This window comes from Glandiceps talaboti, chromosome 15 (genome assembly GCF_964340395.1).
Source record: "Glandiceps talaboti chromosome 15, keGlaTala1.1, whole genome shotgun sequence".
Classification (NCBI taxonomy): domain Eukaryota; kingdom Metazoa; phylum Hemichordata; class Enteropneusta; family Spengelidae; genus Glandiceps; species Glandiceps talaboti.
In genome coordinates, this window is record NC_135563.1 from 23,021,777 (window position 1) to 23,035,714 (window position 13,938).

Genomic DNA, 13,938 nt, shown 5'->3' on the forward strand with positions numbered 1-13,938 from the left:
AATAACATAAATATAGATTAGTTTTATCATAATAATGTAAGATATTCATTGTATTACGGAAAGTATTAAAGCAATATCATTCATACTTGTATGTATATGTATATGTATATGTATATGTATATGTATATGTATATGTATATGTATGTATATGTAATATGTATATGTATATGTATGCATGTAACATTGAAATATAAAATGGAATTATTAAAAACTCCCAGTTCAGGATTCCTGGCAGTGGTGGTTTACATAACCCTGGATATATGCATAACAGATAGATTTGAACTACATCTTGTGCTGTGGGATGGGGAATTGTGTATATTTACAGTATCTGGGATCTTCTAATATATAAAACAGACGTTATTAAACAACAAAAAGCATGAAAAGTAGTACTCATTATGTTGAAGATGGCTTCAATAATGAATGAATACAACTTGAAAAGGTTCTTTTGGATGAAGTGGAGGGATCATATCTTTATCTTCTGTTTAGGAGAACATAGTACATAGGAGCTGCTCTCCTTTTAAATGAGGTAAACAAAGTTAGTGATTGTGTACACAGTTCCAAGAAGTGGATAGGTACTGAAGGAAATTATAGAGCATTCGTAAACATAATATGCACACACCCACCCCTTCACTTTGTATGACCCTTGACCCCAGACTATAGCCAATCATACATGAAAACAATTGCTTGTTTGTCACATTTTTACAATTGTGCAAGTCGTATTAATCATGTAATTAGGCATGTAATGATAACAATATGTCAATATTTCATACGATCATGACCACATGAGTAACAAATATGGCTGTAGTTGTTAATAACTGAACCTACTTTGAAGTTAAGAGGAAGAATGTGATGAAGTTGAAACGTAAAGTAAAATCTGGAATAATACTATATGGATGGTGCTACCCAAATAATAATTTCTTTCACTTTCAGTAACGTTCTATGAGCTCAAGTATTATGAAAAGATCCTATGGCATGTGACATGTGAGTGCCAGTGTGACACACTCTGGAAGTTACACAAGTGCTTGAGATTTTCTCTTGGCCTATATACTTTCACAAGTGCAGTAAGTACCTGCACTGGAAATGTGTGTTATGAAATTCTGTTATTATTACATGTTAATCCAAACAGCAGATTTCATAGAAAATATACAACTGAGTGTGTTTGTGTAACAAAAAATGACCACATGCTAATTAACACACAGGTATTAGTATACTATATTTTCACTATTTCACTAAATAGTATGTGTGCCCACCAATGCAAGTTGTCAATGGTACATATGTAATAAATTGCATCAACCTTTTTATAACACATCATTTTTCATATAACCTTCAATGATTGGCTTAGATCATGTCCCATGGTACAGACTAGTGACCCTTTGTGACCTCAATTTACATACAATGGACACTACTCGATTTTCCCTGGGGCACTATTCATATAGCACAGGAGTCCTACTGGTTATTAGCTTTCACTATGGAAAGAATACATGCTGGACAATGTGTTATAAACCACTTATTGGTTGGCCTTATTTGGGCACTAGTAGATTTCATATTACCCTCATGCTGCTTGTAGTAATAATTTCCCTCCGCTTTCAGCCTCAGGAAATAGTTGCATAACAGCCCACAGGGTAATAGATATCTACTAGTGCCCGAATACACCCATGCAATAAGTGTTAATAATCTGCACCTTGATATACAAAACAACAATACAAGTGTTATATGGTTTGCAAGATGACATACCCCAGTATTGCGTTTGTACAATTTTGTATCTTTGAAGATCTGGGTTCTCAGGTGAAATATACACATGAACAATGTAAAAATAAAACACACTGACAATACTTATCAATTATATTTCAATGATATATTTATTTAATTAAATTTTTCATTTCTCTTCTATTGGATTTTTAATCATAAATATACAAAGGAGTGTGGTAAAACTTCCACCAACATTGCTATGTTAACCTTTGACCCTTAAAGCTGCATTAGCTGGAACTGGAGTATTATATTTTCTATCACATAACCAACAATATATTCACTTAAAAAAATTTAAAATACCAATAATGGAATGCTGTACATATAGATTGTAGGTTGATTTTAGCCATAAATAAAACAGCAACAGGTTGAAATTGTGATTGCAAGTAGCTGATTTTAAGGTGTGGACCCAATCTTATCAATTTGATAGGGTTTGTTGTACCATTATACGAATACAGCTACACAAAATTGTTTATCAACATGTGATTCAGAACTGTTCACGGTGTATGATATTACAAGCAAGTCGATTTCTGTTTCTGTTGACTCGGTAATACTAATAAAGTATCACACCAAGTTGTGAATATGTACGTGTGTGGGTATCAGTATTATAATGGTGAAAAGAGTTAATGTGTTCTGATACTTTTTCTTTGAATACTTCAGTAGATGCAGAGCAGACAATGTCATTTGTGAGATTATGCCAGTCATTTACGGTGCAGGGATACATCGGAGTATTTGTATGTATTTAATTATATCTAACAAGACAGTTTCAGAAAACATTCCAGTAGCAGCTAGTGTTGCTTTAATTCTTTTCCCCACATCACTTAAAGGAGCACAAGCTAAGTTAATATATTTTTGCTGCAGTATTCTACTTACTAATGCACACTTAACCATCATGCAATTGACTGAACTCAATCCTAGTATAAAAATATGAACCATATACAATCTTATGACATAATTGTCCAGAAGACAATGGTAATAATATCACTATTGTAACAATGCCAGAAGACAAAGGTAATGATATAACTATTGTAACAATGCCAGAAGACAATGGTAATGATATCACAATTGCAGAAGACAATGGAAATGTTAATGATATGCACTGACATTAACATTATACAAAAATAAGTTTAATCCAGGTTTTTATATAAGTATTGTCATTGAGTAAAAGTTTATAAACTCAGCTTGTGCCACTTTACCTTTTCTATAGATGAGTTTTTATTGATTGAGGGGGAAAGTCAAACTGAAAATCTGTACATTCAATTGATAAATTTATTTTTCTTTCAACCACTGAGTAAAGTGCTGCTCCATGTTCTTCCTTGCCTGTGCACTACCATTATTTACTGTTGGTATAATTTTATGTGGCTTCAAAAACTGAACAAATCGCTTCATTTCACTGTAGCTGCTGTGCTCACTATATGGAACTCCTGCAAAAAATGTAATTAAATTAGTCTGTGCTCAAAGCGCTTCACAATTACTACCCCTGCTAGAACCTATAGCAGCACAAACAGCCCTTTATACTTTCTCAACTCCCTGGGAAGCATACAATCCATTGCAGCCTTTTTAAAGTGCATATGATGATTAAATCATTCACATTGCAACCTCTATCCTACCAGGTCCACAATTATACAGATGGGTTGACTGAGGCACAGTCGTGGTTCAAATCTTGCCCAAGGACTTTAGCCAAATAGAAACAAACGGCAGTGATGGGGCTTGAACCTGCAACCTGCAAATTCCAAGCCAGCCACTCTAACCATTCGCCCATCATGACTCCATCATATGGCGTTAAGAATATACCGGAACAAGATCTGTCAGTGTCACTGCATTTTTGGGACCGTATTTGTGAAAATGTTGGGTTAATACACGTTCGAAGTATCAAGACACCAACTTGGGATTGAAAAATGTCCCTTTAAATCACAAAGAGAAATAGTTGCAAATTAATTCTGTACCATAAATTGAAATGACTCCCCTCTTCACAGGTTTGATATCAGATAATGTAGAGACTCTTTCATTGTGTGTCCATCCAGTTGGTTTAAAAGCTAGAACACTGTCATAGAGATGTCGAAACTTGTGAAGGTAGCCACTTAAACCCTGTAAATTATCAGAATACTATTGTTATTTTCTAAACTTCTAAAGGTCAAAACCCTGTAATATACCAGAGAAACACTATATCAGTAATTGTAAATTATAGATTCCAAATTAGTGAAGGGTGAAACTTAAGATCACAATTTATATGATTAATGCAAACAATATAATCATCTTCTACTGGTAGATTTTGAACTTGTGAAGGGAGCCACTTAATTACTAGTAAAACATGTATAATTCAAAATAGAGTAATTATCCATTAGGCCTGAAAAAATAATTGTTTGGTTCCGGTTACCTGACCCCACCTAGCTTTTCACTGCTGACCCTAAACATTTTTTATGTATTCAAGAAAAAAATAAATAAATTCGCAAAAATTGTGAAGTCTCACAAGAAATAGTGGGTGCGGAAACTGACATCAACTTAAAAATACACAATAAAACTGTTCTTCCAATCTGTAATGGCTGTACATCTGATGAGAAGAAACCAATAACACAGACACCATATGGAAAACAATGGAAAACCTGAACTAGACACTCATTTTATGTTTGTATGAGGTGAATCTGCTAAATGAGAAGTATATCCTCTGCAAAGGGATGGGGATGATGACAATTAATTCAACTGTTAGAATATGACCATTATGCTGAAAACAATGTTTATTATCAAATTGTATGTCCAACCCTTGAAAACAAGCTGCATGCTAAACTATAGTCTAGGTCCTGACAGAGACCGTATTCTGTACTACAATGTACTTCATCACTATCCCAGTCTAGTCAAGGCCCTCACGATCACACAGATTTCTGTGCTCCCTCCTACAGCGTTCACTTATAAACATGATTATGTTGTTGCGTCCCCATGTGATTTTAGTTTAAACTGACTGGAAGTGGAGTTCTGGTTGAACATTGGACATTGTCAAAACAGCTGTACCAAATGAATATTAATGAGCGGTGACGACAGCTTATCAATTTGTGATGGATTACTACTGACATGTGCCATTTGCACTTCGCTCACTATGGGGTTGAACCATAATTAACGCCTTTTGCCAGGGCCTTGACTAGACTGGGATAGTGATGAAGTACATTGTAGTACGGAATACAGTCCCTGTCAGGAACTAGACTAGCTAAAATATGAACTGTACTTACCTTAAGGTTTAAATAAGACATGCTAACTACATGTAGCTGTGCAATGTCACCATTCAGAGTCAGGAGACGATCCATCTCTTTATCTTGCACACAATCCAACACTGATTTCTTTTCTCTGGTTACACACACTTTACAGCCCAATGCATTAGCCAGTGCTGTTTTACAAATAGATATATATATATATATAAGTAGATACAATTAGACATTGGATGGCCTATACTATACTTTAGCTGAAGAACAATGATACATAATTATATAAAGCAATGCAATGAAAAAATTATGTGCACACAGACCTCTACAAGGTGATGGGTGTCATAGAGCTAAGCTAAGCTAAGCTACACATGTGCATCACTGGCATAACCTATCTCATATCTTTGCTTATGAATTTTATCATTAAAATTCTTTGTTCTCATTATACAAATGAAAGAAAGACACCTTTTTCTTCTTTGTCATTAAATAATTCAAATTTTCATTCTTTAAATGACAAAAGTAAATGTTTGCATATTTTGACCTCAGATGATGAACTTCCTCTTGGAAAAATTCTTGTAAACAGTCCTTCAACAGCTGGTTAAAGGATGGTATTGTATTCACTTTATTTCTGTATGTCATTTTTGTATTCTGTATGTTATTTGTGTTGTTATGCAATAAAGAATGATTGATTTAGCAAAAGAAGTGTTACCAGAATTGTAACCCCTTTACCACAGGAATGAAATAACTAACATTTCAAATGATAATATAGATATTCACATTACAAAGTTATCCATACCCACAAATATTCTTTCTTTGCCAATGGTATATGATCCACAGACAACAAGTGTTTTACAGTTTGCAGCAACAGTATTAACTGCAATGGAGACAGCAAATGCTATGACGTCAGCTTGTGGAGGAAATGTGTAAGTAGGATTGCAGTACCTAGGGAAAAAAAAGTATATATTAACAACAATATGATAAATTACACTATACATATGAGAACTATTGCATATTGCTCTGACTAGCTTTTACCCTGCTAGCAGAGTATCATCAGACAGGAGTAGATAAGGTGTCTAGATCGCCAAATTTAAACTAAATCAACTAATATCATACTTGTCAAATTTGTATTTTATTTATGAATGACATGTTTTCAATTAGCTGTAGATTAGCGTTTACATTGTATGGCACAAGCATGGCATGAGTGGGGGGAGGGGGGGGGTCTTGTGCATGATGTTAGTTTAGTGTAGCTGCTAGACCTCAGGCTTTCTTCTGATAGAGATGAGGGTGGAACACTCATTCGGGTGACCTTCAGTTGCCTTCACAGTGGGCAGAATCACTTGAGGGGTCTAGCAGCAAGACTCGATTGAGACAATGAAATAGAGGCAGTGTTAAAGATTAACATACATGTACATTGACTGTTGACTGACGAGTAGAGCAAAACTGTACTACACTGTATAAACAATAAATAAATGGAATTTTGAAAAGTATTTTTTTCATTTTTTTCTCTTTATATATATTTTAATGTGAATTTAATGTATTCAAATAGTTTTAAATAAGGAAGTCACATTATTTTTTGATATGCATAACAATTAAGGAAAAAGTCATTCTGTAATAATGATGTTGGATAATGAAATAGATTCATAAACCAAACCAAGGTTGTCTTTGGCTTGTAAGCACACCCTGGATTGCGAACCACCATCTCACAAATGTAGTGTAATAATAACTTGATTAAAAATGTATGATATTGCTATTGCTTGTAATTATTTCAATGATGATGGCAAGCAGTAAATTAAAAAGAGAACTGAAATAGACATTTATGAGCTTTTTCACAAGTTGATTGGGCTCACAATTGTTTTCATTGAACTAAAATGGATAAATAAAAATATCCTTTTTAGTTCAATGAAAACAATTGTGAGTCCAATCAATTTGTGAAAAAGCTCATAAATTAATCTAAACATGTCACTATTTCATATGCTGTTTGATCGGCCAAATTTTGTAGTTTTTGAATTTACATTGTGACTTTCAAAGAGCATACTTACTGTGACAGTTTATACAATAATAGGGACAAGAATACCCTGAAAGATCCACTTCTTGTTTCCACTTATGTATTATACTCACCATTGAGTGGATAGCATTCAAGAGGTTACATAAGCAGACCAATAAGCTGGACCTTACAGACTAGGAAAAGAACTGTATTCAGGTCACAGACAGTTGGTAAAGGACCTTGATGTTATGTAACCTGTCCACGGGACCATTACTTGAGCTACATTTTTGTGGACTGTTGAAAATTTTATCTGCAACTGCTCAACATCTTGGAATTTGATAACCAGAAATTTTCCTCTGGATTTTGCCAAAAACGATTGAAGTATTGAAAGCTACAGAAGATCATAGGAAATTAGGAATACAAGAAAAACGCCTTGGTGTTTCATTCATGGGACAGGGTGTCTGTTTTTACACAAAGATAGACACAATTCAATATTCTACACTCACAATTTTCTTCCTTTTCTTTCAATATATTCATCAAATTTCTGGGGGGGGGGGGGTTATTGTTAATTGGTACAGTGTCATTTTACAATTCTCTGGCAGTCAACAGTCAGTGTAAATCAATCCATAACATTTGCAATTTTATTTTTTCATTACACAATAGTTTGTGAGACCATCCACTTAGGTATTTTACAATCTATATTGCCAGGATATGTATGATAACCTGAACCACAAGTTACTTACATGTATTTATGGTAGAGGTTTCAAAATGACAGAATCAAACTAGATCTCTGCACAGAAGATCAACAATACTTGACTTTAAAAAGAGGAACAAAGGTGAGGCCGACTTTACCACAGTTGTATTTCATTATATTTAGGAAACCAGAGAAGTCATTTTCACCAACCCTACATCACACAAAACACAGAGTTATAGAAATTGGTAGGGCATGTTTATGCTGGAGCAAGGCATTATGGGGAATAAACAATCTAAGGAGCTTCTCTTCATTCTGACAGCTGACCTCAATATTGGAGTCATTGTTTCAGGAGGTGTGAAGCTTCTAGTGCCTCACCCCAGTGTACAGAATGCTTCTTCTATGCCAGATTTACCAATTTTAATATCTCTATTTCAGAGATGTCATGCCATGCAAGGTTGGTTAAAAGACTTTTCTGGGTTGGATTGCTTCTGGATTGCTCAGCATCTTTTTTATGAAAAGTTGCTATTTCAAATAAACATGTAATTTTAACAAAGCTGAGAACCTGTGAGTTCCAGTGTGGGTACTCAGGAGTATCTTCACTTGAGTTGAACTCCAATGTGGGTACTCAGGGGTATCTTCACTTGTATTTGCAGTGTTTTCTGCTGCACTTTCACTTACTATGTGTGACAAAGTACAGTTGTATATATCACTGCAAGCACTTGTGCAAATACCCCAAGTATGCAACACTTGTAGTCGTGTGTCATGGGGTTCTGTCAGAATATCAAGAGATAATCTTATAATCAATGGAATTCTATGGTACATGTTGAAGTAGAGTTAAAATACTCACGTTGTATCAAGATAAAGAGAATCTATTGGATTCTCCTTGAGTACAGTATATGCTTCCATGCTAGCATCTGCTCTAAAATCTCCTGTATGTAAATATGTTCTACCATTTGGTAATTTAAATAAGATCATTACAGCTCCGGGACAACTGAGGAAAAAGATTAAATAATCACATCTAAGGAAAGGTATGCAGCTAAAAGTTAGATGACTGACGAGTTGATGATAACACAGAGAAAATGTACTATGGAGAATATGGAAAATATATTGTTCATGGTTCCAAAAATCAATAGGACAGTACAATATAGTTACTTTTGAATGGTAAATTGGAAACAAATGCTATGTTTTTCAACCATCGGACTTTGATCGCGCAATGATTCAATTATTCAGCATTAATGTCTCTCTCTGAAACTGATGAAATAATGTCTGTAAATTGATGGTAGTTGGTATCCTTGTCATGTTCATCAATTTACAGATATATTTATTCTGCTAGTTTTATAAGGGGTGAACAGCAGTGTACTACTAATGATGCTTACGAGATGTCACTGAAAATTTAGAATTCATCTTGCAAAATTTGTTTTGACTGTGTTAGTAGAAATGTTCACTGATAGATTTATACTTACTGATTTGCTTCAAGCAGCATAACTTCAATACCCATCACAACACATATTTCATTCATTGGTAAAGAATGTATATGTTTAGCTGCAACTTTTATCTTAGCTTTCACCAGATTACCAGTCACCTAGAGAAACGGTGGATTACATTTAAAGATCTTGATGTATGAGCAAAACATAAAGAATACATCATGAGAGTGGATGTGTTACAAGAATGCCAACATTTATCAATTTGTCACGAGATACACTAAAAACAGAAGACACATTGGTAATAAAAATGACAATCAGAGTGAAATTGAAATGATATAAAAAGAGGTGAGAGGATAAAGTCAGACTCTGAACATTGTAAAAGTTGTTTTTAAAAGTAACACTTGTGATGAAAATGACATTTTGTAGCAATTTGTAGAGACCCATGGTAATCTCACTCGACCACTCCTTTCAATGCATCTAAACTCATTAAAAAAGGGTATGTTTCATCTGTTAAAATACAGTTTACACTGTCAATGAGTCATCAGACATCAAGAGTTGATAGGGTCTCTACAATGATTCTATGAAAGGTTGAAGTATTAGAAATCACGTAAATATTGAGTACAATGTGGATTAAACCACTGACTGTGAGAAATATTACATATTGGTACATACAGTATTGTGTATCACTGTAGTAACTGCCATTCATCATGTTTGCCCTGTGTTTTATATATGAATTTCATCTACTCACTTCTATTCAGTTTTTGCTTTAACATACTTTTCTTATCTATTTCTCTTAAGTTATGATGCACTTGTACCAGATGTCTATTCTTGAGCTCAATTACAGTCCCATCCTTTATTGAGTAACTAAGTTCAGTACCTCATATGGTTTGATCATTAGACATCTACTTGCCAGATGAATATTTGAGCCCCTGAGCTGTTGCTGTTTCATTGTCAACACTAGGCAGGAAACAAACTGAACCTTGCAATGCATCAGTCTATTTTTTCACAAACAATGCCATAAGGCATGCATTGCAGTATATCCCTTTCATTTCTAAACATTTCATATCAAAGTATACGTCTACATATGCCATAATTAGTTACTCACCTTGCTACAGTATAAAGGCTGTTGAAAGTGTTTATTGAGACCCATGTAATGATCATAGTGAAAGTGTGACAAGAAGTATGCTTGACAGTCAGGTATAACACCATACCGGAATGCATCTACTGTGAAAGGGGTATCTGTATGTGTAATGATAAAACATGTGACAGTCAGCTGCATTGGTATAAAACATGTGACAGTCAGCTGACTATCAGTATAAAACATGTGTTACAGTCAATGCAGGCAATGTATGATATCAAGTATTTTGGCTAGATGGTTAAGTGTTAAAAACACTGCAGACCATTCAATTATACTTGTGCTGTCAGTACAGTGTGGGTTGAAAATAAAGATATTGTATTTAAAACATGTAACAATAGGAAAAGGTATGTTATACTCACATGGAATTTTTTTGTAAAATGGACACTTTCTCCCTGAGTACTTCTCTTTGTTGCCCTGATTATTACTTGTAGATGTTTGGGTATCAGATTTTGTTGTCCATCTTGAATAACTATTATTTTTTATTGCTGTTGTTTGAGAACTTCCTGCTTGGGTGTCAGATTTTGTTGTCCATCTTGGATAACTATTATTTTTTATTGCAGTTGTTTGAGCACTTCCTGCTGTCTCACATGACAGTTGTTTCTTCACATCAATTCTTTTTGTAGATTTATTTACATTATTAAGGGGTCTAAAGAAAGCAGTGATACTAGACTGAGTCTTTGCAATGTCCTGCCTTATGCTTGATGGAAAACTATCTGTGTAGTCCAATGTATCTTCTTGATGAGACACTATGTCATTCATTCTTTCTTGCACTCTTTCCTGACTTTTACTGACTGACAATGTTTCGTCTGTAGCATCACTACTTGACTCAAAATCTTGATCTAGTTCTGAGCATACAGAAATCACATCATCAATAGTTGCCTCAATTTCAGTACAGTCTGTCTCAATGCTATTACACATTTCATTTCTTACTTCATTGTTCATAAATTTCTCCACATGCTGAGGTATTCTAACAGTGTGGGTCAATCCTTCAAAGTCACTGGCTGGAGTTTGTATTGTTAATGACCTGTTAGAGTCTTCTAGACAGAACTGGTCATCTGATATTGTTTGAGGCTTTACACACTCGACATCGCTTTTTGGCCATATTTCTAGCGGTGAAAATATATCTTCATCACTTTCAACATTATCATCCCACTTCAAGTCTGGGTTTCTTGAAACATTTTCCCTAATTACTCTTTTGAAGAAGAGTCTCCTAGTTGACTTACTCTCAGTACCTGTTGGTATGAAATAGAGATACAAAATTATATCATTTACACTCTAAAATATTGGACAAGATATCAAAACGGATGTTAGGCAATAATTTGACACTAACAACATGAATGTTTCAGTCAGAAACGTCCATATCATTGAAAAGTGGAACCAAGTATATTGTAAACAGGAGTACTGAGAGACTATGTCATGCATATCCTCAGTTGCCACTACTTAGTCTAAATGCTAACATGGATTCAATTCATCCTAACACCACCTAGCTCAATTAGAAATCATGAACCAAAAGTTGTTCATGCAAATGAGTAAATCTCAACTGTTAGAATGGTACAAATATACCATAATTGGACATTGTGGGTATACGTAACTGCTCCGATAAACAGTAATTATTTATTGGGGCAGTATTCTGTGATTGATTAAGAAAGACGTGTGGGTGGCTTCAATTGAATTTGAAATTTCATCTCGGGACCTCAATGCGCTAGACATAAAGAGAGATTGAGATTAGATGCCATGGATAGCATTTGGTATATTGCACTTAAAGTTCCACAAGCTGTATTTATAAACTTTTTTAATCAAGTGGACATACTTACAGAAAACCTCAAATAACTATTCTAGAATACTGTTATGGCAATGCATGCCTTCAAGGACATTTAAAATCACCTTATGGTAGTGTTACTACAGTTGATGGCACAATAATATGTTTTCTTGACACTTTAGTATTTTTATTATACTAAGTATGTCATTAAACCGTTTAAATAAATTATGCCTGAATACTGGGTAGCATTCTGCCAATAGCAAGTGCTTCAGTAAGTAGAATACTACACTGCCTTTGAAAATAAAGTAATGCCCCAAAAAAATTGTGGCATAATTTATGCCCCATTAATGACATTGACATTTTTTATATTTTATTACCTGTCTGACAAGGTTTGTCTGTTTGATATTTAGATTGAGATGACATATCTGATGCAAGTGTATCATCGTCTTCATCTTGTTCAAGTGCACATGACTGTGTAGGAGCATCACTGATATCGTTGCATACACCTCTATGTGAAGGGACATCACTAAAGTCTCCGTCTGCATATACATCAACAGGACTAACACTAAAGTTTTGGACTGTCTGTGAGTCACAATGGATATCACTGACATCTTTGGATGCTTCTCCAGCTGCATGAATGACACTGACATCTTGGCCTGCTCTTTGAGCTGCTAGAACATTATGACTACATTTCCTATAATGACTTGGTATTGTTGAATTACATTCCAATCCATCTGGACATTCTGAAACCAAAAAGACAAGATTTGGCAAAAAAAAAGTCAATCTCCACATTTTTTCCTTTCTTTTTAGTTTGCGTGTAACTGTTCACATGGTCAGTATCCGTGCAATCAAAAGACATCTTTTGAAGACACACTTCAGACCCTAATTCCCTCCATCAAGTTGATGGAATCTTTATGTCCCATATATCACGTTCATTCTAATATTAAATCAAAGGGCTTGACAAATATTTTGAGCAGGGGCATAATTAAGCAAGGATGCAGAAAAATAACTACACCTGTAATCCAGTTAGGGAGTTAGGGTTTGACCCCCTAGGTAGGTTTTAACATGGGCCAGATCTTTACCCGTTGACCATTTATGCATTTGTACAATGTTCTTCATTCGCCCAACATTTGTCACGTGATGTAATGCAGACCGAAGTGTATTTACCTTTATTACTTGACAAAGATACCATGCAATCAGCTACATGCCACTTAGGAGACTTGATATGGAGAATATTGAATGGCATTTGGCAATTTGGACAGTGTCCATCAAATACCTCCCTTGTTTGTTCCGTGGGTTTCTTTCCAGATAATGCAATGGAAATCGTTGTCGGTGCTTCTTTCTTCCCTTGGCGTTGACTCTGCTGCCTGCGTGATGAAGTTTTCTTAACTTTTTTTCTAACTTTATTAGCGGGGGAGGAAGTCGAAGACTGGGGAGAGGAAGATGTCGGCGATATTAACCTTCCTCTTTTTCGGCATGACACTGGAGTTTTCTCATTTGCTTTCAACCTCTTCAGGGAAACATAGTCCCATATATCTCCCTCACTATCCATTTCATGAAAATATGTCTTGACCCAATTTCAAGGGCACGACATCCAGGGGTTGTACAAGTCAGAAACTCTTGGTCAACTACATTATGAAAAGACCGCTTCATAATATTCATCGCTAACTTTGTAGTCTGTCGCTCAACACGGGGCTGTTACTTGCGTCAAATGACGTTTATCTTGTTCCAGTAATAGTGAAACCTGTTTCAAAACGACTATAAACTATATATATGACGTGGGTTTTTTTGTTGTGGGTGTGGACGAAGTGTTATATATCTTTTTGTACATTCTAATAATTGTGCGAATCCAGGTACTAGAAGTACGACTACAACATTAAACACCGTTGGTGGCGCACTTTAAATTACTGCCGTGCCAGACCCTGTGGACCGGATCCCTCATTCCCTGGTATTCCACTCATAAATCATATCTTAGCTGAACGAAAAATCCCTCTCCCCGCCC

General features: G+C 35.1%; 1 protein-coding gene across 1 annotated transcript; it reads right to left on the minus strand.

The window, feature by feature from the left end:
- Positions 1 to 2,885: 2,885 nt before the first annotated feature.
- Positions 2,886 to 13,488, minus strand: LOC144446363 (DNA cross-link repair 1A protein-like). The gene is made up of 10 exons (XM_078136109.1): positions 13,104 to 13,488; positions 12,314 to 12,679; positions 10,537 to 11,409; positions 10,145 to 10,278; positions 9,079 to 9,197; positions 8,463 to 8,606; positions 5,734 to 5,879; positions 4,968 to 5,122; positions 3,693 to 3,834; positions 2,886 to 3,170 (listed from the first exon to the last, which is right to left on the minus strand). Exons 1-10 carry the CDS (start codon positions 13,486 to 13,488, stop codon positions 3,016 to 3,018), a joined length of 2,619 nt encoding a protein of 872 aa, XP_077992235.1. The 3' UTR covers positions 2,886 to 3,015.
- Positions 13,489 to 13,938: the final 450 nt, after the last annotated feature.